The sequence below is a fragment of the Mirounga angustirostris genome, unplaced genomic scaffold, assembly GCF_029215605.1.
Source record: "Mirounga angustirostris isolate CCGP_5_RB_7025 unplaced genomic scaffold, mMirAng1.0.hap1 SCAF_10, whole genome shotgun sequence".
Classification (NCBI taxonomy): Eukaryota; Metazoa; Chordata; class Mammalia; order Carnivora; family Phocidae; genus Mirounga; species Mirounga angustirostris.
The window spans coordinates 47,996,643-48,019,618 of record NW_026991718.1 but is presented as its reverse complement, the minus strand read 5'-3'; the positions used below and the strand labels follow the sequence as shown (position 1 = coordinate 48,019,618).

The following is a 22,976-nucleotide window of genomic DNA, read 5'->3' as shown; positions in this document are numbered from 1 at the left end:
TGGACTGTTGGTTTCTTCTTGTAAAACAGGAGTCATAGCAGCCGCCTTGCCCACTTTAGGGAGTTGTGATGATTCAACACAGTAATGTAGACATGTCTTTTTTGTAGGTGACTCTTCCTACACACGCAGCTTCCTTTTAGCCTGTGAAGTGTCTGGGTGGACACTGGGTGTATTTCCTCGAAATTACCAATGGGGGCAGAATAGAGTCAGGCCTTTAATTTACCAGGTGCCGGAACCTGGGACTTGGCCTCCAGGCTTAGGTGAACAAAGCTGTTTGATTCCAGCTGCCATTCGATAGGAAGTAGGAGGAGACTCAGAATTTTTGGAAGCAGCTTTTCTTTATTTTTTTTTTTAATTTATTTATTCATGACAGAGAGAGAGAGGCAGAGGGAGAAGCAGGCTCCCAAGGAGCAGGGAGCCCGATGCGGGACTCGATCCCAGGACCCTGAGATCATGACCTGAGCCAAAGGCAGACGCTTAACCATCTGAGCCACCCAGGCGCCCTGGAAGCAGCTTTTCTTTTTAAGTAGACTCCACTGCACACCCAGTGTGGAGCCCAATGTGGGGCTTGAACTCATGACCCTGAGATGAAGACACTTAACCTAGTGAGCCACCCAGGTGTCCCTAGAAGCCTGTTTTCCAGTTGCTGCTACAAGGATGAATTCGGGGAGAAGGATGAAGTTTGAGTTTAATTTTAGAGAGTCTTTTGAAAAGGTCTTGATTTGGACTCTTCTGAAATCCCCATTATCTTATATATTCTGGGTTGTAGTCTGAGGCATGGAAAACTTGGATTCACCTACCCAGAACTAGCCCTCCACCCTCCGCCATCTCCTGATGGACAAGTCCAGTGTTTTGTACCATTAGGAGGAGACTGACACTTTGAAACTGGAGAGCAAACAAATGTGGCATTTACTGTGTACCAGAAACTGGTTTAAGCTCTTTACGTATGTTAGCTCATTAACGTTCGCAACAGTCTCACAAAGCAGATGCAGTTATTATCAGCATCCCCCTTTTACTGGCAAGGAACAAAGGCACAGTAACTTGTCCAAGGTCACTAGCATTTTTGTAAGAGCTGGGAATTAAAGCCATGCAGTTGGGCTCCAGAGCTGCATGCTCTTGACCACACTCACCTGATTCTGGGAACAATAGTGGACTCCATCCTGGCCCCCGTCTGCATCCACTCTGGGATGCTGGCAGCACCATCACCCAGCATGCCCAGAAATGCAACTAGCTCTTCTCTTGGTTACATTAATGGCACCGGTACCCTCTGGCCATTCTGGCTGGGAGCTCTGGACTCCTTTCATTGACTTTCCTTTCCGATCGCTACGCATTTGTCAACCTGTCTCTGGCTTATTTCAGAGGGCTCCTAGGTTTTCTCTGTTTCCAATCTGTTTCTGGAGTGAGACTGGCACATTTCAGAAGCCTTTTAACACTGCATTCTGAATGCCCCTTGGCCCCTGCATGTTCTCTACCTTCACTCCCCAAGGACTTGCATCACCATTTCTTTGAATGCCATGCTCTTCACACTAGGCACCTTTGCCCTATCATGGCACTTTTTTTTTTAATGGGAGTTCTCATGACCAATGGTTTTTTGTTTTGTTTTGTTTTGTTTTTAAGATTTTATTTATTTGAGAGAGAGAGAAGCAGAGAGCACGAGTGGGGGAAGGGCAGAGAGAGGGAGAAGCAGATTCCCCGCTGAACAGGGAGCCCCATGCTGGGCTGGATCCCAGGACCCTGGGATCATGACCTAAGCCGAAGGCAAGTGCTTAACCGACTGAGCCACCCAGGCACCCTATCATGGCATTTTTATCATTCCACCATGTGTCGGACTTTGTAGTTTTCAGTTCCGGTTCCTTCCTTGGGGCAGGGAGAATCCTGGCTGCTCACCTTTGTAGCCACGGTTTCTGGCCACTGATGAGGTACTCAGTGAGTGTGAGGATGAGAGAGGAGCCCTTCCTGGAGACAGAAGCTGAGCAAGGGCTGCAGGAAGGGGAGGAGGGTGAAAGGCAGATTGGGGGATGGCTAGGATGGGGCTGAAGGGGATGGGTGGAAAGGGGGACATTGAGAAAGGCGGTGGACTCTTCTTTCATCAAGGCCTGAGGCTGATCCTGATCCTGAGGCTGATTCTGAGGAGAAAGGGAGGGGGTCAGGGACACAGGGAGGGAGATAGGGAGGGTGAGGGAGTTTCCTGTCTTCCAGCAATCAAGGCTCTATGTCCTCTGGGTGGAGAGATAGTAGAGTCTTTTTATTGATTGAGGTAAAATTAACATTCAAGATAGAGGATTTTTGCTGCTTAAGGAGAATCAGTTTTAACCATAGAAGTGAAATGAGTATGCATGCCTTCCTTTAGCCACTGGCCGAATTTTTTTTTAACATGCGTTGACTGGTGACGTATTTTCACTCCTATTATGGAATATAGATAGCTCGCTTGGGCTCTTTTCTGTGTGAGTGAGGAGTGGCTTTCAACTCTGGACTTATGAGAGGAGGGAGTATCTTTGGAAGCAGAAAATTCAGCAGAGCCCCCAAGAGTCAAGAAAGACAAGAGTTTTAATGTTTTTTGAGAACTTATTGTGGGTACCAGTTCCTCTGGCTATGATGTGGGAAACTGAAACTAAGATACCTTTCAGTCGTCTGGTGAGATAAGGCAGCAGTCAAGAGAGGGTGCCTTACCACGGGGTGAGGAGTTGGAGACCTCAAGGGAGCCTTGATTGGTATGCCTTGAGTACCTACTATGTGCCATTATATCTTCTGACAAGGGGTTAAAGTACCAGGAGTCAACTACTGATGACAACCTTACTAAGATTATTTTTGATTGACTTAACTGACATTGGCAGGTACAGTTTCTCATTTGTTCAATGTGTACATGATACTTAGCATCCTAATACTGTCCCTTCCCTGCTCAGAAGGAGTTGATGGTAGTAGCTTTTGCTAATCATCCATTTTTTGTATCACCAAATTTCTATTTCAGAGTGTGCTAGGAAGCACTTTTCTTTACCACTGAATTAATTAAAATTCCCTCTGAGGCTCCTCAGACAAAGCCAACTATTTTTTTTTTTTTAAACATCACTTTTCAAAGATGAATGTTTCCAGCACCCTGAGGAATTTGAGGGCAGCTAGGGGCCCTTTTTCAGGGGAAATCAAAACAACGCAAACCACAACAGTTTTCTCAAAGCCTGGCAGCTGGAGTAAGGAGATCTGATGTACTGAAAGACCTCAGGAACCCCAGAAAACTGACTTCCTTTGTTCAGATATTTCTTTAAAAGACACCTCTTGATAATGGGTTTCTCATTATCATTGTTGAATTTTGAAGTCAGCAAGTTTGGTTTGTTTTCCAACACTGTGTTGTCTGTCTTTCCCTTTCCAAAGCAGTGGGGGGCTGGGGGTGAGTGGGGAGGGGTTGAGCAGATCAGATCCCAGAGTTCATTGCCTGAGTCTTACTATTGCACGCCATGGATCATAGGCCATGCTTCCTTGCACTGGAGGGGCTGTTTCTGCTTACTCCTAAAGCAGGTCTTTCAACCTCAGCGCCGTTGGCATTTTGGGCCACGCAATCTTTTGTGAGGGGCTGTCTGTATCCCAACGTATAATAAAGAGCAGGAATTCCCACCCTACCCGAAGTTTGTAGGGGCAAAGCCTGTATTCTGTTTGTTTTGTTTTGTTTTTGTTACCACTTCTTTTGAGCCGTAGTTTTCAGCTGCTAGCAATTTTGCCCTCCAGTAGGCTTCGGTAATGTCTGGAGACATTTTTGTCTGTCGCCAGCTAGCGGGTGAGGATGTGCTGCATCTAGAAGGTGGAGGCTAAGGAGATACGCCATCTTACAGTGCCCAGGACAGCCCCCTCGCAACAAAGACCTTTGTTGAGAAACCGTGTTGGAAGGAAGAGCATAGTTCGTCCCCTCCTTCAGTTTTATAGCGCATTGTTCACGATCACACAGCTTGTTAATTAATAGGACCTTGGTTCCCAGCTTGCAGTGTGCCAGGTCCTGGGACGGTCATGGTGGCAAGTGGTCTTTTACAAAAGATGAATTTGAGGTGAAGTCTGCAGGCCACAGCAGTCAGCAGATGTCCGTGCCTTCCTGGCTGAAGGGTGGGTTACCTGGGTTACTGTTCTTCTGTCTCAGTCAGAAAAATGCCTGCGGTGTCAGCACGGCGGGAAGCAAGTGGGACAGAAGTCTGCTCAGTTGTCCGCAGGAGAATCTTCCCCTGGTTGTTGCTGGGATTTCCAGGGAGGCCAGGCATCCGTCAGACTTCTGAACAAAGCAGGAGGGTGAGCTGGCAGATCATGAGCCCAGGAGCTTCTGTAGCTGGGACCAGAGGAGAGGGGCTAGTGATAACCCACTGAGGGCCAGTCCCACAGTCCTACTGGGAGAGGCTGTACGGTGAGTGATAGAGCCAGTCTCCCAGGATTGAATCCTGGTTTATGTAACCAGCTCTGTGAACGTGGGTCAGTTCATTTAACCTTTCTAGCCCTTGGAGAGTTTTTGGATAACACCTTAATAGGGTTACTGTAGGGATTAAAGAGAGTTAATATACGTGAAGCTCTTAGAGCTGTGCCTGACACATAGTCAACTCTTTGTGTTAAATATGGTACATAGAGAACTACATATGTATAGTACTACGCCCTTAGATACCTACTGTGCTATCCATCTGGCAGGAGCAAAAGAGGCCCTGCTTCTCTTTTCCCAAGGGCTTGTGGGACATATGGGTTCTGGAACATTGTTGCTGTCTGCCTGATATCGGATTAGAGTAGAAGACAGGGAGGGCAGAAGGATGGGAAGTTCCTGAAGCTGAGGAATAAGGAAGCATCCTCACTGCCCTCTCTGCCTTCTAAAACACTCTCTTTCATAGGCATAGGAGAACCATCCTTGAGTTCTTCCTCTAACTTGCTTTCCTTTGGGTCCCCTGGGAAGTAGCCTCCCCACTGGGGGCGAGGGGCGGGGGGAGGGGGGTTGGTGTCTCTGGGATGCCGTGATCATTGTACCGCAGGTTGAAGCATCCTCAGTGGAAGGCATGACTGATCACAGCGTTCATTCCACCCTTGTGACTGTAGAAACCTAGTACCCCCGCCCTCGGTCCCTCCCCCAAAGGGCAGTTGCTGAGCCCGCTTATGCTGCAGTTGGCCAGTGAGATGCTTTCTTAGCCTTCCTCACATCTGCCCCAGATTCTGGCTTTCCATTCGGAAAGCTGCTTGGGGCGGGGGGTGCCCTGGGCTGTTGAGTCATAGGACCAGGTGTAGGTTTTGGTCCCACTGACCCCTGGAGTTTCACTGAAGGGAACCATCATTCCCACAGTCTTTTGGCAGATCAGGAGGAGGATCCCTGGCTGTCTTGGGTGTCAGCAGAGAGCTCTTTGCCCCTCATACAGACTCTGGGCTGTCCAGTGTGGCCCCTCCTGACACTTAGGTGCCCAGGGCTCTTGACAAAGCCCAAGGCAACCCTCTGTGTGGAACGCACATTCTCCTCCCCCCATCCCTGTACAGGCTATGTCTTGTCCAAATCCAGTTGGGAGGCCTTGTTTCCCTGAAATGCTGCCCTCTTTTAGGGGTGGCCATGCTTTTTGCGCTTTTGTCTGTGGGTCTCTGAGCATTTCCCTGATGTTCCTCACTTGGAGGGACCTTGGTTAAAACTTACCTTGGAGTTAACTAAGAGAGTGAGTCAGGGCTGAGAACCTGGCCCCTGGTGCTCACCCAGCCAGCCTTCCTGACTCTCCTCACCCTTAGCTCAGTGGTTCTACCCTGGAGGTGTGGTCCATGTTCTTGAAAGGCCTTATTCCTACCCTCTTCCTTCTGGTATCTCCATATTGTCTGATAAAGGAATGAAGCCAGATAAGCCATCAGGGTTAAATGAGGGCATGCGAAGCTGCCGCTTCTCCTTTTTCCCATTTGAGAGACTTCCTTCTCCTGCTTCCTGCTTCCTTCCACATTTTTCTGTCTCAACCCCTTGCAATGAGCCTTTTAGCCATGTCTCATCAGTTCCCTCCCCCCGCACCCCCAATTTCTAAAGCTCTTAAAATAACAAATACTACTGTAAGTGCTAGGCTCTGTCTATGCACTCTAACTCAGGTCATCCTTAAGCAGCCCTCCTTGGTAGACATTATTAGCTATTATTCAGATGAAGACACCAAGGCACAGAAAGGGACAGTACCTTGCTCAAGGGAAAGCCTGAATTCAGTCTGACCCCAGAACCTAGGCCCCTAACCCCGGCATGGGGCTGCCTGGGACAACTGGAGATAGGCCACTTGTGTTTCATTTTCATGGGGCTATGAGTCAGGTGTCAGTTGGGGAGGGACCTTTGGATCATCTAGTTCCGGTCCTTCATTTTATCGATGAGGAAACCAGGTGCGGTGTACTAAGTGACCAGCCCAAGTTTATATAGGACAAGCCCCAGAGCAGGAACCCAGTTCCTAGGTCCCTATTTCCTTTTTGGCACCAATGTGCAGCATGAGCTCTTCTCATCAGTCAGGTGTGGGCTCCCCAAGAACAAAGGCAGGATTTGCTTTGTGGCCTGTACCTAGAGTAACCGGGCCACTTTTGAGAATAAAAGGGGACACTGTTAATACTTAGGCTGCTACCTCAGTGTAAACTGAGATTGTCCTGGGCAAACTGGGATGTATGGGTTGCCCTGCCTTTGGTGGGGGTGATTGTGGGGTGGGTGGGGCCGACTGGGAAGGTCTGGGGCTGGATGTGGTACAGAGGGCCAGATCCACAGGCGTTTGTGCAGCAGGGGAACACTTGGAGTGGGGAGTTCAGATGTCCCTGTGAGGCAAGAGGCTCAGGGGTAGACTCCGGTCCCCTGGTATGGGGCTGTCCAGGGGAGGCAGAGTCTGGCCCTTAGGGGACCTGGGCGACTGAACAGGGCAGCCAGGTAGCTGGAGAAAGAACCAGGGTCACGTGCAGTGAGGGCTCAGGCCTGAAGAACAGGGTCAGGCTCTGAGCTCCTGGGCATTCTGGAATGACCAGCTCTCCCCTTCACCCAGGTTATTCTCCCACCCACCCCTTCGGCACCCGCATAGCCCCTTGTGCATGACCATGGCCTATGACGTGAGTACCCGCTCTGTCTCAGTACTGAGGTAGCTGCTGACATCACAGATGTGAAGTTGGGAGCATGTAGTTGGTGCCTTTAGTCCTCTGGGACCAGTGAGGGCAGGAGACACAAGGTATCAAAAGTGTATTGGCGGCTGGGAATTTGGGGAGAGGCCATTTGTGCTGGGCCCTGAAAGGCAAAGTGGGAGTTTTTTGTTAGGCCAGAGGAGGAGAACATTCTAGGTGTGGGGTCAACATATACACATTTCTCACCTTCCTGAGACACTCCTTAGAATTGTATTGATGCGTGCATGATTTCAGTGATTCTAAATCTGTATTTTATTACAGGGAGAGAAACTGCCTACTCTCTGCCCTTCCTCTCAGTTTGTAATTACTTTTGACATATTTGCCTCCCACCAATAGACTGAGCCCCTTGCAGGTGGAGCCTGGGCTCTCCTTTCCCCTGGTGCCCTCAGCCCCTGGCCCGGGCCCACTCCATTTAGGACTCAGTCAGTTTTGTGTAAATGAACTGTGCTGGGGTCATGTATATCTGGGACATATTATTGCACAGCTGCCCCCGCAGCTGGCCCAGAATGTCTGAGGACAGGAGGCTCCCAACACCCGTGTCCCAAGTGCCCATCTCCTGGACCCCAGATGGGTGCCACTGCCTGAGGTCAGTCTGGCTATAACTCCAGGCAGCTGAGGCAAGAACTGGAAGAACTGGAAAGCCTGTGACTCACAAGGTGCAACAGGATCCTGGGGGAGTGGCCTATAAGCCTGCTAGGTCAGCTTCACACTTACTCAGGTGCCCCAGACTTGTGAGTGCCCCTGGTGGCCCCAGCAAGGTTCTGCCTGGTCCCATCTGAAGAAAGTGTTGTGGCAGATCTGTTACTTTTGGGTAGCTGCCTTTTAGAGGAAGGAGCCTTAAAAGCATCGAGGATCTGCTGCGTCTTTCCCTCCTCAGTTTATCCTTTTTTCTTTCTTTCTTTCTTTCTTTCTTTCTTTCTTTCTTTCTTTCTTTCTTTCTTTCTTTCTTTCTTTCTTTCTTTCTTTCTTTTTCTTTCCTTTCTTTCTTTCTTCTTTCCTTTCTTTCATCAGAAACATCTGGCCTTGGCTTGGCACCATTACAGGATAAACTTGCTGCTCTTTGCACAGCCGTGGTCCTCCCAGGAGAAGTCTGTGAAGGCATTATTATTAATGAGGTCACTGATGGTAGTTACCTGGCTTTCCCAGGACGGGCACACCTGTGCCCCAGGTTAGGGCACTCAGCTGACCACCATATATAGTGGGTCCTGCCAGGGACTCAGCCTGTGGTTTGGGGAAGCTTCTCCAAGGCTTGATTTCCTCATCGAAGACTTGAGGTGACACTGGCAAAGGAATAATGCAAAAATAAATTCTTTTGAGACGAAGTTGTAAGCCTGTGTCAGCATCTAGGGCCACTGGAAGGTTGTGCGTGTGGCTACATTTAGATGATGGCTCTTCCCTCTGGTTTGACCTCTTACAGACTTCTTTGAGCTTCTTGGGCCCTCTGATCATGTGTAGTGGGTAGACCAGGGCCTAGTTAGGGCCTTGCCCTTTTTTCTTCCTATGTTTTCAAATGGAAGTATAATATACACAGGAAACGGAAAACACCCGGTAACCAGCACCCAGATCCAGTAACAGATCATTAGCAACACAAAGTGTAATCCCTATCCCACCTTCTGTCAGTAGAGATCTGTTTCTGTGCTTCATATGAATGGACTCATAAGGTATGTCCCCTTTTGTGTCTGGCTTCTTTTGCCCAACTTTATTTTGTGAGATTCATCTATGTATGAATGGCTGTATGTGGTGGTAGGTGGTGCCTTCCTCCTTCCTTCTTTTTTTAAAGATTTTATTTATTTGTGAGAGAGAGAGTGAGAGACACAAGCAGGGGGAGCAGCAGGGGGAGTGGTAGAGGGAGAAGCAGCTCCCCGCTGAGCAAGGAGACCGATGTCGGGCTCCATCCCAGGACCCTGGGATCATGACCTGAGTGGAAAGCAGACACTTAACCGACTGAGCCACCCAGGCATCCCTAGGTGGTGCCTTCTTAATTGCTGTGGAGAGTATCCCTGCCCCTGTACCCCAACCCTGTTTTGACTGGTCGGATTAAAGCACACGAGACCAGTCAAAGCCCTTCAAGAGGGTATGGTCTTTCCTAAAATTTCTTTTGAGGAAGTTAGGTTGGAGCCCTGGAGCCTTTGCCTAATGTCTGTATACATGACCTGATTATATCTTTGGGACAAGGACCCAAGCTCTAGGAAAGCTGAAATTCAGTCAGTTGGTCTGCTCAGGGCCGGGAAGAAGCTAAAAGGTAGGAATTAGCTACTTCTGGAGAGAAGGTTCTGGGTCTTTGATAAGAAATACACAAAGCCTGGGGAAAGAGTCCAGCAGCGCTTCAGGGTGTCCCTGTGTCCTTGGCCCTGACACTTACATGCTTGTGGAGTTGCTTTCTTACCCGATTTGTTCGCTTGAATTCCATCTTCTGTTCAGGATGATGTGTCCTGTAGGGATGACTGATGAGCATTTGCTTGATCCTGTATTAGTTCTTTTGTCACCTTACTAAAAGGATTAGGTGATAGAGCTCCCCTTTCAGTGAAAGGGACAGGCACGAACACACTTAGACTAAGGATAGTTCACTGGAGCTGAGAGCCAAGCTCTGAGCTCCCTGACAGTCCAGGCAAAAAGGACAGCTGTCCTAGAGTCAGGGGTTTGACTTTGATTGGCCTGTAGCAGGAAACAGTGACTCTGGGCAGCCAGACTCTCTCCTGGCGCCAAACCCTACAGGGAATTAACGGGTCAGTAAACAACACAGCAACTTTACATAGTGAGGTGATCTTGATGATCCTTCCTTCCCATGATCCCGTGATGATAAGTGGTCAGTTGAAATCAGACGAATCTGAAGACATTACAGTCTTCTGAATTCTGGTCCTGGAATTCATAATGTCTTTCCAAGATCTCGGCCCACATCTTCTGAGCCCTTTCACACAATACCCCTACTCTTTAGGTCACCATGTATCCACTGACATGTATGTTGGATGTATATGTTCTTAGCCCAGAACACAGTCTCCCCTGCCTGCCAGTCTCATGGGCCATGTACCCCTGTAACTCTTCCATGGACCACCTCGCATTGTGTTTGCCTTTGTTATCTACTGAGATCCATCCCTCCATTCAATTTAGAGACATTCATTGGGTCTATAATATGAGTTGAGTTATGTGCTATCTTGTAAAGTCCTAGAGAACAAGAATCTTGTTCTTAAAAAAATTATTTCTGTGTGTGTGTGTATAATGTACAATTCAGTGGTGTTAAGTACGTTTACATTGTTGTACAACCATCATTACTATCCATTTCTAGAAGTGATTTATTTATTATTTATTTGAGAGCAAGAGAGCAAGAGCAAACGCAAAGCACGAACGGGGAGTGGGAGAGGAGCAGAGAGAGAGAGAGACTCTTAAGCAGGCTCCATGCACAGTGCGGAGCCTGACAAGGGGCTCAATCTCACGACCCTGAGACCATGACGTGAGCTGAAATGAAGAGTCAGGTGCTTAACTGATTGAGCCACCCAGGAGCCCCCAGAATTGATTTCTTTTAAAATCATGTTCCTGTTCACTGTAGTGCTTTGCATATAATTGGTTTTCAATGAAGGCTCTACAATGGGAGAAGCTGGGGTTGCAGCAATGGCCGAGATTCTAGGGTTGAATGCTACAAATCTTACAGGTGTTGAAATTTGAAGTTTCCTCCACACTTTTCTTTGAAACCCCTTAAAATATTCAAGGTAGGATTTGTAGTACTTTATATAACCAACTGTCAAAACTGGAACATTGTTCTCTTCTGGATCTGAATAGTTTGATCAGGACCATTTTCCCTCTCGGACCGGACAGGGTGGCCTTAGGATCTAGGCAGTGGCCACGAGCCATTCAGTTGGGATTGGCCTGTAAGATGACATGGGTCCTTGTGGACCAGCAGGAGGACTGTCCTTTCTTGTTTTTGACAGTATGGGAAGGTGTCTGGGGGATCCAGATTGTAGCCTCAACTGTGTGACCTTGGTTTAGGCTGTACCCTGGCCTCGGTTTTTCTGAGGTCCCTTTCTGGTTACTTCCAGGCCTTTGTTTTCAGGGCTTCCCCATCCATACCTGGCTGGGGCTGTGTCTGCCCCACCCCAGGCCACTGCACACTTTGAGGTGGATCCTCTGAGGGTGACCTGCTGTCTCCATTCTTTGCATAACTTCCCTCCTTCTAATGCTAGTCTGGGGGAAAATGTGGACATTTAGATGTGGGCATGGACTTCTCATTTTATTCCACAAAGAGGATGGGGTTGATTTCTCTTTCAAACTTCTCCTGCTTGTACTCACAGTTCTGTAGAGGAAACAGGCTTGTTGGGCTGGTGTGTTAGGGGAAGAAAGAAACTGACCAAAATTGCCCAATGAGGAAGTTCTAATCTCGAGATTGCTAAAGAGATGTCATTTAAAACTGCTATCTCTTTCTCTTTCATACACATGCTTGCCTCCAGGCAGGCAAGTGGACTTCTAATACCTCAGCCCGGCTTTGCTTCCAGCCTGCCTGTTTCCCAGCTTGGAAAGTGCCCCCCCTTTCTCCCTGATGGGGTTTTAAAGAGAAACATCCCAGTATGATAGGCCACACACCCACCACAGAAAGAGAAGGAGCAATTTGGGGAAACCGCCTCTGTTTTGTTAACCCTGGATGTGACTAGAATAGGATTAAGAAATGTCCTTGACCCTCTGAGGGTGCCGCTAGGAGACAAAGAGAAGGGGTCGAGAGAGCTTTATGTTCCCCAGTTATGCCGGTGACTGCTGTGTGGGGCTATCTGTCCCGTTTTACAGCGAGGAGACTGGATCTCAGTCAGAGTCACTCAGTGTGGTGGTCACACACCTGTGTAGGTGTTACAGCCAGGATTCCGATACCGATTTCCTGACGCCACAGTCTGCGCCGGACTGTCACTAGCTGTAAAACGAGGGTTGGTCTGAACCTGCTTTGATAGTTTCCAATGACCTAAATGTTCCCAACAAGGACAGGGTTTAATCTTTTTAATTCCCAGCCCCCTGGATCAACACAGGATTATTTCACACTTAGCCTAATGTCCTAACTGCTGACTTTCAGAGACTCCAGGTAGAAAAGTGGTAAAAGTGACCTTAGGCAATGTTGACCAGAGCCTAGCCCACCATTATCCCATTTACTGGCATGGGGGATACTAGGTCCAGGAGAGGGGAAGATGTTTGAGCACCCAGGGCTAAAGGTATCAAGTTGGTCAGTCTGGAATGGCTCTTTGGGATTCTTCGTGTTTTTTTTAAAAAGCTCCTCATGTCAGTCATGCTGATGTGCAGCCAAGTTTGGGAACTCTTATCCCAAGTGGCAGAATGGAGACTAGACGGAAGTTACCAGAAAGTAGATTTATCTCAGATTGAGGACAAATTTTCTAACAACTAGAGCTGACCAATGGTGATAGCTAACTAAGCAACTTCAGAGTACTGAGCGTGGGTGCCTGGGTGGCTCAGTAGGTTAAGCGACTGCCTTCAGCTCAGGTCATGATCCTGGAGTCCCAGGATCGAGTCCCACATCGGACTCCCCGCTCAGTGGGGAGTCTGCTTCTCCCTCCGACCCTCTCCCCTCTCATGCTCTCTCTCTCTCTCAAATAAATAAAATCTTAAAAAAAAAAAAAGAGTACTGAGCATGTCATGGTTAGAAGCATTCAGACCTAGGGCTGATGGACCATTGGGGTGAGAGAGGCAAACTGGACATACTCGAATGCTATCTGCAGTGGGATTTTGAACGTGATATTCCAAGGGCATTTTTAAGGGTATTTATTAGTTGCAGTCGTACTCCCTTGCCTACATTTATCTCTTAAATGACTTTGTCCCATGACTTTGGGTCTGGCGCTCCCTCCCTCTGGCTGCACCATGGGTGAAAGTTGGCAGGATTATGCGAAGTGCATTCACTTCCTTCCCAGTCTAGGAAAATCGTCTTTGTACAGAGGCTGCTTCTTGTTTCTGGCTTCTGCTTCCCTTGGCCACCCTTCACCCAACACAGCAGTGCCAGCCAAGGCTGGGTGGGCCCTGCGGTGTGTTTAGGAAGCCGTGACATTAGGCGATTAAACAGTCCTTCCCTCAGATCTGTACCTCTGAAACAAATAATGCAATATATGTTAAGAAAAAAAAAAAGAAGAAGAAGAAGAAGAAGGTAGCGGGAGGGGAAGAATGAAGCAGGGGAAATCGGAGGGGTAGACGAACCATGAGAGACGATGGACTCTGAAAAACAAACTGAGGGTTCTAGAGGGGAGGGGGGTGGGAGGATGGGTTAGCCTGGTGGTGGGTATTGAGGAGGGCACATTCTGCATGGAGCACTGGGTGTTATGCACAAACAATGAATCATGGAACACTACATCTAAAACTAATGATGTAATATATGGGGATTAACATAAGAAAAAAAAAAACAGTCCTTCCCTAATAAACTCAGGGTGGCCACATCATACTGTGAAAGAAGGGAAGTTTGGGCCAAGGTGCTCTGGTTGCATTTTTCAAAGCTGTCCCATATCCTTTCTCTTAGTCTCATGTGTTAGAGAGGAAATCAAGGCGCTGAGTATTCATCCAAGAAACCATAGGGCAGAGAGTGCCCACCCACACCAGGAGGGCCCACGGGACAGGTGGAGGGAAGGTTGTGGTCCCAAGCGCCCAGTTGGAATCCCAGCTCTGCCCCTCCCCATCAAGTGGCTTGTAAAGCAGGGATCTAGAAGTTTTACAAAAGGACAATGGAGATGAAGTCAATAAAGTCATAGGATGGCGTCTGGCAGGTAAGAAATATTTAGCTACTGTAACAATCACCATGATTGTTTTCATCTGTCACTGAACACTAAAAGATGATTGTACTCTATTGGGGAAAAGGCGACATGACTTGAAATAAGGCTGTGTACTTGTCAGAGTCTCTGCGGGTTAAGGATGAGAAGTATCGACTGGAATTCTAACCAGCCTGTTGAAGCTTAAGCATCAGAGTTGAACTAGGAATGGCCGCCGTGGAATTGTGGCCAGTGCGCCTTTGCTCCTTGGTGTACATGACCTCACAGTCCAAGAAGTGGCCAGGCGTCCTGTTAATAACGCAGTGCAGGCGCTGTTCTCCTGGCCTTCTTTGTAACAACACCCAGAGCCATCCGTGGTGGTGGTGGTGGTGGGGGGGGGCCGGGAGTGGGTGGCCAGGAGGCTTCTGGCACTCGACTTCTCTCTTTGGGAAAGTAGTAATATGGGAGCTCCAACTTGCTCATGTGTCGAACTCATGACAACGTTCAGAGACGTGTCTGCTGCCCCTGCCGCCCTCTGATCTGCCAGACAAGCCCCAAGGGCCACACGCTCTGTTCTTGGCCCTTCGTGTCGACATCGGGGGATGACTGGAATAGAAGATGGCTTTTTAGTGGGCATAGGCAGCCTGAGTGCACTGCGGGGCCATTTGGCCTGTTGTCGAGCAGAAGAGGGGCATTCATCTAGCAGAGTGGACGAGCCGGGACTGCTGCCCAATCCAGTCCAGTCCCAGCTTGGCCCGTTACATCTCTGACTGGCATGTTGCCTTCCCCCTCTCAGTAGAATGGGGATAACACTACCTGCCTCATAGGATTGTTGTGAGGATTCAATGAATTAATGGATGTAAGACCTTGAGAACAGTGTCCGTGCCACGTAAGGGCTTACTGTTATTACCGTTGCCCACCAGGGCATCTCAGGCTGTTCTCGGACATGGCCTGGCCTTGGTCTCTGTTCTGGGGGCCCTGGATTTTGTACATTAGCATCATAAGCCATGAGGCAGTGTTCCTGGGCCAACCCAGGTGTCACTGGATCGGGAGCCAAGAGGCTTCTGGGGTGATTAAAGTTGCCCTGGGCTCAGGGTTGCCAGAGATTGGCCTCCCACCAATAGGGAGGAGCCTTGTCTGGTGTTGGGCTGAAGCTGTACCCTTTTACCCCCGGGGAGCCTCAAACCTCATTGTGAGGGAGGCCAGGCCTCCTCAGGAGCACTCCGGCTCTCCAGTATTCTAGGAGACCCAGCTTGTGGTGGGGGCTGGTGTCCACACAGCCCTGAGAGGCTGGGGCAGATGATGCGCTCAAGGCAGGTGAGCTGCCCGCGGCCCGAGGTCAGGAAACAGAATGGACTGGGTTCTTCCTGATTTGTTTTTAGTAAACGCTGGCCACAGATGAGTTCTGGGAAACCGTCACTTACGCAAATTTGAAAGCCTGCATGACAAACCGGGTCCCTTTGTTGGCTGGGTCCGGACAGGAGAAGTGGCCAAAGGCCTTTACCATTCTCCACGCCCACCCTGTTCTTTCCCACGCTGTGCGTGCGAGGGTCGCGTCTCAGTGTTGTGTTTGAACCACATGGCAGTTGTGGAGTCGGGTGGGCTGACTCACCAGGGACTCTCCTTTGCCTCCTTTGCAGCTGTTTTCAGCATTTTACTCCAGACTCCGATCTTTGACCTTTGGGGAATCTAGAAGAATGATCAAAGATGAGTCCTGAGCAGGATATTTGAAATGACCCAAGGAAGGCCAATCTCCTTATTCTACAGGGGCAGAAAGAGACCCAAAGAGGAGGATGTGCCCTAGATCCCAAAGGGAGGTAGGCTACAGCCTGGAATAGAGGAAAACGTGAGTGAGGGGACCGTCTCTGTTGACCAAACTGGGTTTGTTCTTTTCTTAAAGAATTAAGCACCTTGTGCCCTTCCTCTGGTTAAAAAAAAAAAAAAAATTCAAGAAGCCCTGTCAAAAAAGGCTGGAAAATATAACAGGCTATACTACTAACGAGCACATTTGTCTGGGAACTCTAATTATTAAAAAACATGTGCTTCTTTGTCAAAGTTGAGCAAGGGCAGGGGGCAGGCAGGAACTTCCTTGTTTCCCACAGGAATAGGAGGGGCGGTGGTCATCAGCCAGGCTTTGGCCCTGGGGACCCGGCCATTGCAGCGCTGGGAAGAGCAGGGCTGCTTGAAGTCCCGCAGCTGCGAGGACCGTGACTCTCACCCCTTGAGGGGATAGCTGGGGCCTGGCCCGACATTCCTGATTCTGTCTCCACCCCTGCCCTTCCGTGGCCAGCAGCGTCACCTGTCCTGGACAGCGCTGCCGAGAACGGGGATGTTGTGGAAACTCGTGTGCCTCCTGGGAGGGATTTCTGTCAGGCCTCCTCCTGAGAGGAGAAAACTGGGAATATCCACAGCCACGGCAGACGGGGGCTTCCAAGAAGGAAACTGTGTGAGAGGGACTCCTGGTGCTTCTTTGGTGGTGAATCTGGGGAAAGTTCGTGTAAATTTATGTTGGAAACAAGGTCAGTGAACTAACTAGGGAGAGCTGGCTCTGCCTCTGAGGAGAGGCGAGCTTGCATGCGGTTTACGTGGAGGCCCTCTTCTGTGGCAGCACGTGCCAGGGATGCAGGGGTGAACAGATACACACGGTTCTTCTTGCCCTCGGTGCTTATTATAATTTGGACACTAAGAGATACATATTGTGGGTGGTGTTGGGAAGGGAAAAGTTTGAGTTCTTGGAATAATGGGAGGCCGGACTGTTTCAATAGAAGGCTGAGAGGTCTGGAGAGGGCTGAAGAGATGGGCAGATGGGATAAAGGCTGTAGGACCCATGTATGGGTTCCAGGGCAGGGAAGGACCGAACCAAGGTTAGGGTTTGCGCGAGGGAGTCCAGAGGCGTCCAGTGAGCCTAGGAGGTGGGGAGAGGCCAGATTTTGTGGGGCCTTGGATGTATTTTAGGTTTGGTTCTAATGGGAAGCCACTGAAAGGTTTCTTTAAGCAGGGGAATGGTTAGAGTCTGGCTGGGGGTAGAAAATGGATGGAACAGATAAAGGCAGAATTGGGGATTGTGTAAGTGAGGCAAGAGGTGCTGGCTGCTTGGCCCAGGGTGGGGGATAATAGGATTGCCATGACTGGCCTCAAGGTGTGTGGGGAACAAGGAGGGTCAGTAATGAATGCCAGTTCCCAGAATGTTGTCAGAGACCCTTAAACTCAACCTTTCTGGAAAGAACTCTTCCTCTTCCCTAATGTGCCTTTCCCCTCATCTTTACCACTCTTCAGAAATAGTTAAACCTATTTTCCTCGTTTTATCTGGCAGTTTAGTTCTTTTTTTTTTTTTTTTTTTTAATATCTTGTCAAATAGATTCCAGTTACATGGCCCTTAATAACAACCTTCTGTACATAACAGGTTTTATTCTTTTGAAGGGCTCAGGGATGTTCCATGACATAGATGTGTACCACACTGATTTACTGCCGGTCTCTAACTCTTGTTTCCCCCCCACCCTTTTACCCTTTTGCAGGTTGACCAGTATCTCTACCACATGCGTCTTTCTGATGAGAACCTTCTGGAGATCTCTAAGCGGTTCCGCAAGGAGATGGAGAAGGGGCTTGGAGTCACCACCCACCCCACTGCTTCAGTGAAAATGCTGCCCACCTTCGTGAGGTCTACTCCGGATGGGACAGGTGCTGCCCTGGGCTGGGGGGGTGGTGCGGCTCAGGGTGCCCCATTGCCGGGGGGAGATTTGGGTGGCTTTTTGTTCAGGGACTGTAAGAACAATGTATCAGCAAAGGTTCTCTGGTTTCACGCCTCAGAAACCAGCCCTGGCTAGGTGAAGCACACGGGAAATTTAACAAAGTCGACAGGGAGGGGTACACAGGAAAACTGGGAGGCAGGCAGCCGTGGCAATCAAGGTTGAAGCAAGTGTTTGCCAGCCCTACCAAGGCATTGCTGCCGGCTATTTGTTATCCGACCCATTATGTGTGTGCTGAGGCAGGCTGATCGGCTGAGTTTGGGAGCTCCCAGTCCCACCGAGATTGCACACAGACATGGTGATGAAGAACAACTGTGTTTGAGATGGTCACAGGCGGAGGCCGGGCAGTCACTCTACGTGGCACATTCCACAGCCTTGCTGGAAACAGCATGGTACAGATTGTCCTGTGTGTTTCTGGAACTCCGTGAAAAAAAGAGCACTTGAAGTCCACATACGCTTGGGAGAACGTGAAGAGCCGCAGTGCATGTCTAGGGATTAAAGGCTCTGAGGGTGCACACAAGAACCTGTCACGCTTTGTTTCATCCCCTTACTTGGATACAGACCCTGTATTTCACGATGCACCACCCAGCAGGTGATTTAATCAAACCAGAGTAAAGGGTGGTGGTGGAGATGGAAGTGGGAAGGTAGGTTGGGCTGGAGGGCCTTGCACGCACACCCAGAACAGTGGGTCTGTCTTCAGTAAGCGCAGGGGAGTAACAGAGTTTTCAAGGGGTGTGGGCAGAACTGTCTGGGTAACGCACATCAGCAGCAGTGTCTGCCCTGTGGGACAGAGTGATGGGGCGGCTGGTAGAGACAGGGTGAGGCCCAGTGGGATGTGCTGGGCAGTGACAGGAGTCAGAGGGGATGCTAGGATGTTGAGCCCTGATGCCGAGGGGTGGCGGCATCCTCCAAGAAGGGACGGAACACAATTGTGTCAGCACATTCACATCCTTGGTCATCCTTGTGTCATTTAACCCTTGCAGTTACTGTTCACTGGTAGACGTGAGGTACCTGTTGGGGCCGGGAGGGGCGAGCAGTGTGGGTCAGCCACCCGCATGTGGATGGTGGGGCAAGAGCCCCAGGGGCAGCCGCCCAGGCAGGGGAGGAGCCAGCAAACACAGACTTCCCGACCCGAGGGAGGAGAGAGCACCAAGATACCGCTGGGGAGGGCACAGGGCGAGGGCTTTTTCATGCGCCCTGTGCCTTCAGAGGTCCCATCACATCTGGCTCCTTGAGGCTAACCCGCCTGAGAGCCTCCGGGGACCTGCTTTGTCTAATGAGACTTTGGACCTTCCTACAATTTGGAACATAAGTATGTTTGCCCTGGGACTCAGCCTGGACCCAGCACCGAGCGTGTGGCCTGGTTCAGGATTGCTCTGAGTGTGTGTCTCAGCCCTGCAGTGAGTTCCCTGAGGCGAGCGGCCGCCTCCGATCGCTGGGTATCCCTCATATGCCCTCCACATTGGCACTGTTTACTGTACCTACCACTCCCTCTGACTGGCGGCCACACCCGCTTCTACTGTTTTTATTTGACATTCTCATAAATTTACTAGCTCCTTAAGGCCAGGGACATTGTTTTATTTCAGGCATCAGCACCAGGCAAGTACCCCAAGTGTCTACTACATTTTTATGGTCTAAGAGCTTTTCTGAGCACCTATGTGCAGTAACTCATTTACTTTTCATAAAACCTGATAAGGGAAGTACCAATTTTATCTACATTTAAAAAAAAGAATTTTTTTTTAAGGGGAGGAATTTGAAGCTTGGATGGTCAAATTCTTGCCTAAGGTCACACGGCTAATGAGAGGCTGAGTCAGGATTCAAACTCATGTATGCCAAAGGTCAGGCATCAAGACCGCACCCGACCCATTATGTGTGTGCGTGCACGCGTGAGCCTGTGCCCTCAGCATCAGAGCACATGGTCTGAGCGCAGCTGCAAGCGTTTGAAATGTGGGGCTGGGTGTCTGGCTTCAGTAGGTGAATACATTTGTTGAGAACTAGGCATGGGGCCAGCTTTTCACATTCTCACTGCCTTCCTGAGATTGGAGCCCTGGACGCCCCCCTTTGCCTCTTAGAGTTTGCACTGATTACTGTGCTGTGTGGTCATTGAATTTTCTTCTGTGACCTCAGGCTGGGGTCCTGGGATCCTGTCTGCGTCCCAGGGTGGAACCACAAGGAGCACTTAGCCTCTGTGAATGTGAGTTGCCTGGACTGAGGTGGGAGCCGGAGGCCCACTCCTGCAGCCTTCTGGGGCAGAGGGGTCTGGGGCAAGACTTTTTGCTTGATCTCCTTTGCACACAGACACAGGGAGATTTTGCATGACGTTGGTGATACACAGAGTACCTCTTTATAATGTCAAATCCTAGAGGGTAACTGGGGATGGTATGTGAAAGGAATAATGTGTACTGGAATGCTTTATTCCCTTAAGCAGAGCAAGTGCCCCAAGTGTAGGAACCCCAGCCCTCAGCCCCTTCATTTCTCCGTTGCTGGGGTCCTTGGGCCAGCAACTCACCCTAGCTCTCTGGGATGCAGTGTGTTCTCCTTTGTACAATGAAGAGGTGGGTCTGGGAGTCCCAATCTGTTCTGCATGTGTACTAGAACCAGTGTGCTGCTTATTTATGCACAAAAAAAATTCTTTGAAATACTGTGATGGAGGCATAGTCCTTAATGTCCATCAGTTGGGCACCGGTCAATTCATGCAGAAAACGGTCCTCTGCAACCCATTATAAAGCACGAGATAGATTTACCTACATTCATACGCTGTAAACTCATGTATATATATGTAGCTACAGGTATATAAAGTCTCAAGGACACACACTGAACTATTAGTAGTGGTTTTCCTGGTACATGAGGTTGGCAATGACTAGTAAAGTGGAAGGTATACGTATATGGCAACTCAGTAATACTACCTCGGGCTATATTGTAACTAGAGCAGATTCCCTTATGAACCAAGGAGGCCTGTTCAAGAATGTTCATAACATTGTTGCTTATAATGACAGAATATTGGAAACCGTTTATGGACTATCCCTGTGGAGGGATACTATGCAGCGTGTTACATGAATGTGTGTATATTAATATGGATACATCTTAAAAACAATGTGTGAAACATTGGGGAAGGACTGGTACCTCCTAGTAGCTGGATGTAACTTAAAATCACTCAAACAATGCTGTGCATTGCTTATGGGCATACACACATCGTAAAATTTATTAGGATCTAAACTGGAATATATATCCAAGATGAATGATAGGAATTGCTCTTGGAAAATTAAGAAAGGAAACTGAACTTGGGGAGGGGAGTATGAGGGGATGTAATTTAAAATGGTCAATATCAAGGCTTTCAATTTTATATTTTGTTAGTTGTTAGCCTGGGTTCTTTGCTGCTACTGGGGGTTATGTGTCTCTCCCACAGAAGGCTAGGGGTCTTTGCTCAAGTGATGCCTTTTCCACGAGTACCTTCCTCAGCCCATTCCTTTCCAGCATTTCTTCTTGAATCTGGGAAATTAAATCTCGGATCTAAATCTCTGATATAGAGTGACTTAATCTTTAAATCAGTGGCTTTCTAACTTTTCTGGACTGCATGCTTACACCAAGAAACACCCATGTATAAATATTTATATACAGCTGAAACAAGTTTCAGGGACCAATGTCTATTCTTGCATGTGGTTCAGTCAGATATATTGCTGTCTGTTCATTTTCAGAAGCTGCTGGTCAAGAGCCACTGAGTTTTTTTCCAGCTTGCCCTGTGAACGCTGCTGCCTTAAAAGCTCCTCACCCAGTTTTGTCCTAGATGGGCATTTGTAAAATCGGCTTCTTCTTGGTGGGGATGGGAGGTGGTTTCAGGGCAGTGTCGGGAGGGGTGAGGATCAGAATGCTAGGTTAAATGGGGTTGAATTCAAACTGTGTGCTTAGGAGCAGTTCATGTACACCCTGATCCTCAGTTTCCTCATTTGTAAAAAGAGGAACCATTAAGGGGCTGGAGGCCCAAGAATTAAGGGAAGAGCAAATATGTGCCCTTCTCATGTGTTCTGTAAACACAGTCCTGTGATAACCACAAGTCACCTCGGCAAGAGCCACGGCCAGCACCAAGTTCACTGAGAGAGGACGAGTAAGCCTTCCAGGTCCTTCCTTTTGGAGGGAGTGGCTGTGAGGGTTCATCCCCATCCCCAGAGGCCCTGCGTTTTGGAGCGAGGACCAGGTTCCAACTCTTGTTTCGATGGGTTCCAGCTGTCTAATGGTAATGAAAATCCTGGTAGAAAGTGTGGGAGGGACTTCAGGAAGCTTCAGGCCGTCCATTTATGACGGAGGCCTCCATTACACTCAAGGAAAATGAACCTTCAAATCTTGGTTTGCAGTCTGTGAGCAGGAAGGGAATGTCAGTGGACACAGAGCCCATGGCCGCTGATTCTAAAATAGCCACACTTCATAGATTGTGTGGACCATCTGTGCACAGAAATGTAGTCGGCACAGATAAAAATGAAATATATGTAGATGGGCCAAGAATTTCAGACGGCTGGGGTGCCTGCCTGGCTCCGTCAGTTGAGCGTCTGCCTTTGGCTCGGGTGGTGATCTCAGGGTCCTGGGATCGAGCCCTGCGTCGGGCTCCTTGCTCGGCGGGGAGTCTGCTTCTCCCTCTCCCCCACCTGCTGGTGCTCTGTTGCTCTCCCCCCCTCAAATAAATAACATCTTAAAAAATATACCATTAAGCATATCAGATGGCTGTCATTCGGGGTATATAAAAAAAATCTTCTCCCTTTCTCTGCCTCCCCCACCCCCTCAGTTTCAAAAAGTTGAAAGAATTGTATAACGGACATCCACATACAGACTATCCAGATTCTTCTACATTGATATGTTACTAAATTTGCTTTACCACACTCCTCCATCCTTCTACCCATCAGTGCATCTTGTTTTATTTGATGCATTTGCAAAGTAAATTACAGAAATCAGTTTATTTCAACCCCAAAATTTCAGTATGCACATTACTAACTAGATTTCAATATTTGTTTTCTTTTTAATATAAAATTGACATACAGTGAGATGACAAATTATAAGTATCATCCGATGAGTTGACAAATAACATACAGTTTTAATACAGTGTATATATTTAATACAACCCCCATCAAGAGAGAACGCATTACCTCCAGCCCAGAAAGTTCCCTTGTGCCCCTTCCCAGGCAATCCCTGACCGCCAGAAGCAATCACTTTTAAATTTTCCATGTGTATGAGTTTTGCCTGTTGAACAACGTTCCGCAAATCTAGTCATAGGGTATTTACTCTTTATGCAAGGCTTCATCTATCCATTATACTGTGAGCTTTATCCAGGTTGTGTATATCGGTAGTTCGCTCCTTTTGGTTGCTGATTTCATGGTATGTTTGGAAGCCTATATGAGGTGCATATTGATGGACACCTGGG

General features: G+C 48.8%; 1 protein-coding gene across 4 annotated transcripts in view; it reads left to right on the top strand.

The window, feature by feature from the left end:
• The window catches only part of HK2 (hexokinase 2), a 63,116-nt gene that overhangs the window by 2,279 nt on the left and 37,861 nt on the right, over positions 1-22,976 (top strand). The window contains exons 2-3 of one of the 4 annotated variants that reach the window (XM_064572272.1): positions 15,464-15,640; positions 17,339-17,501. In XM_064572272.1, coding sequence (XP_064428342.1) covers positions 15,617-15,640; positions 17,339-17,501 — 187 coding nt within the window. In that variant the 5' untranslated portion in view covers positions 15,464-15,616. The other 3 variants (XM_064572273.1, XM_045884691.3, XM_045884690.3) reach the window with 3 other exon arrangements.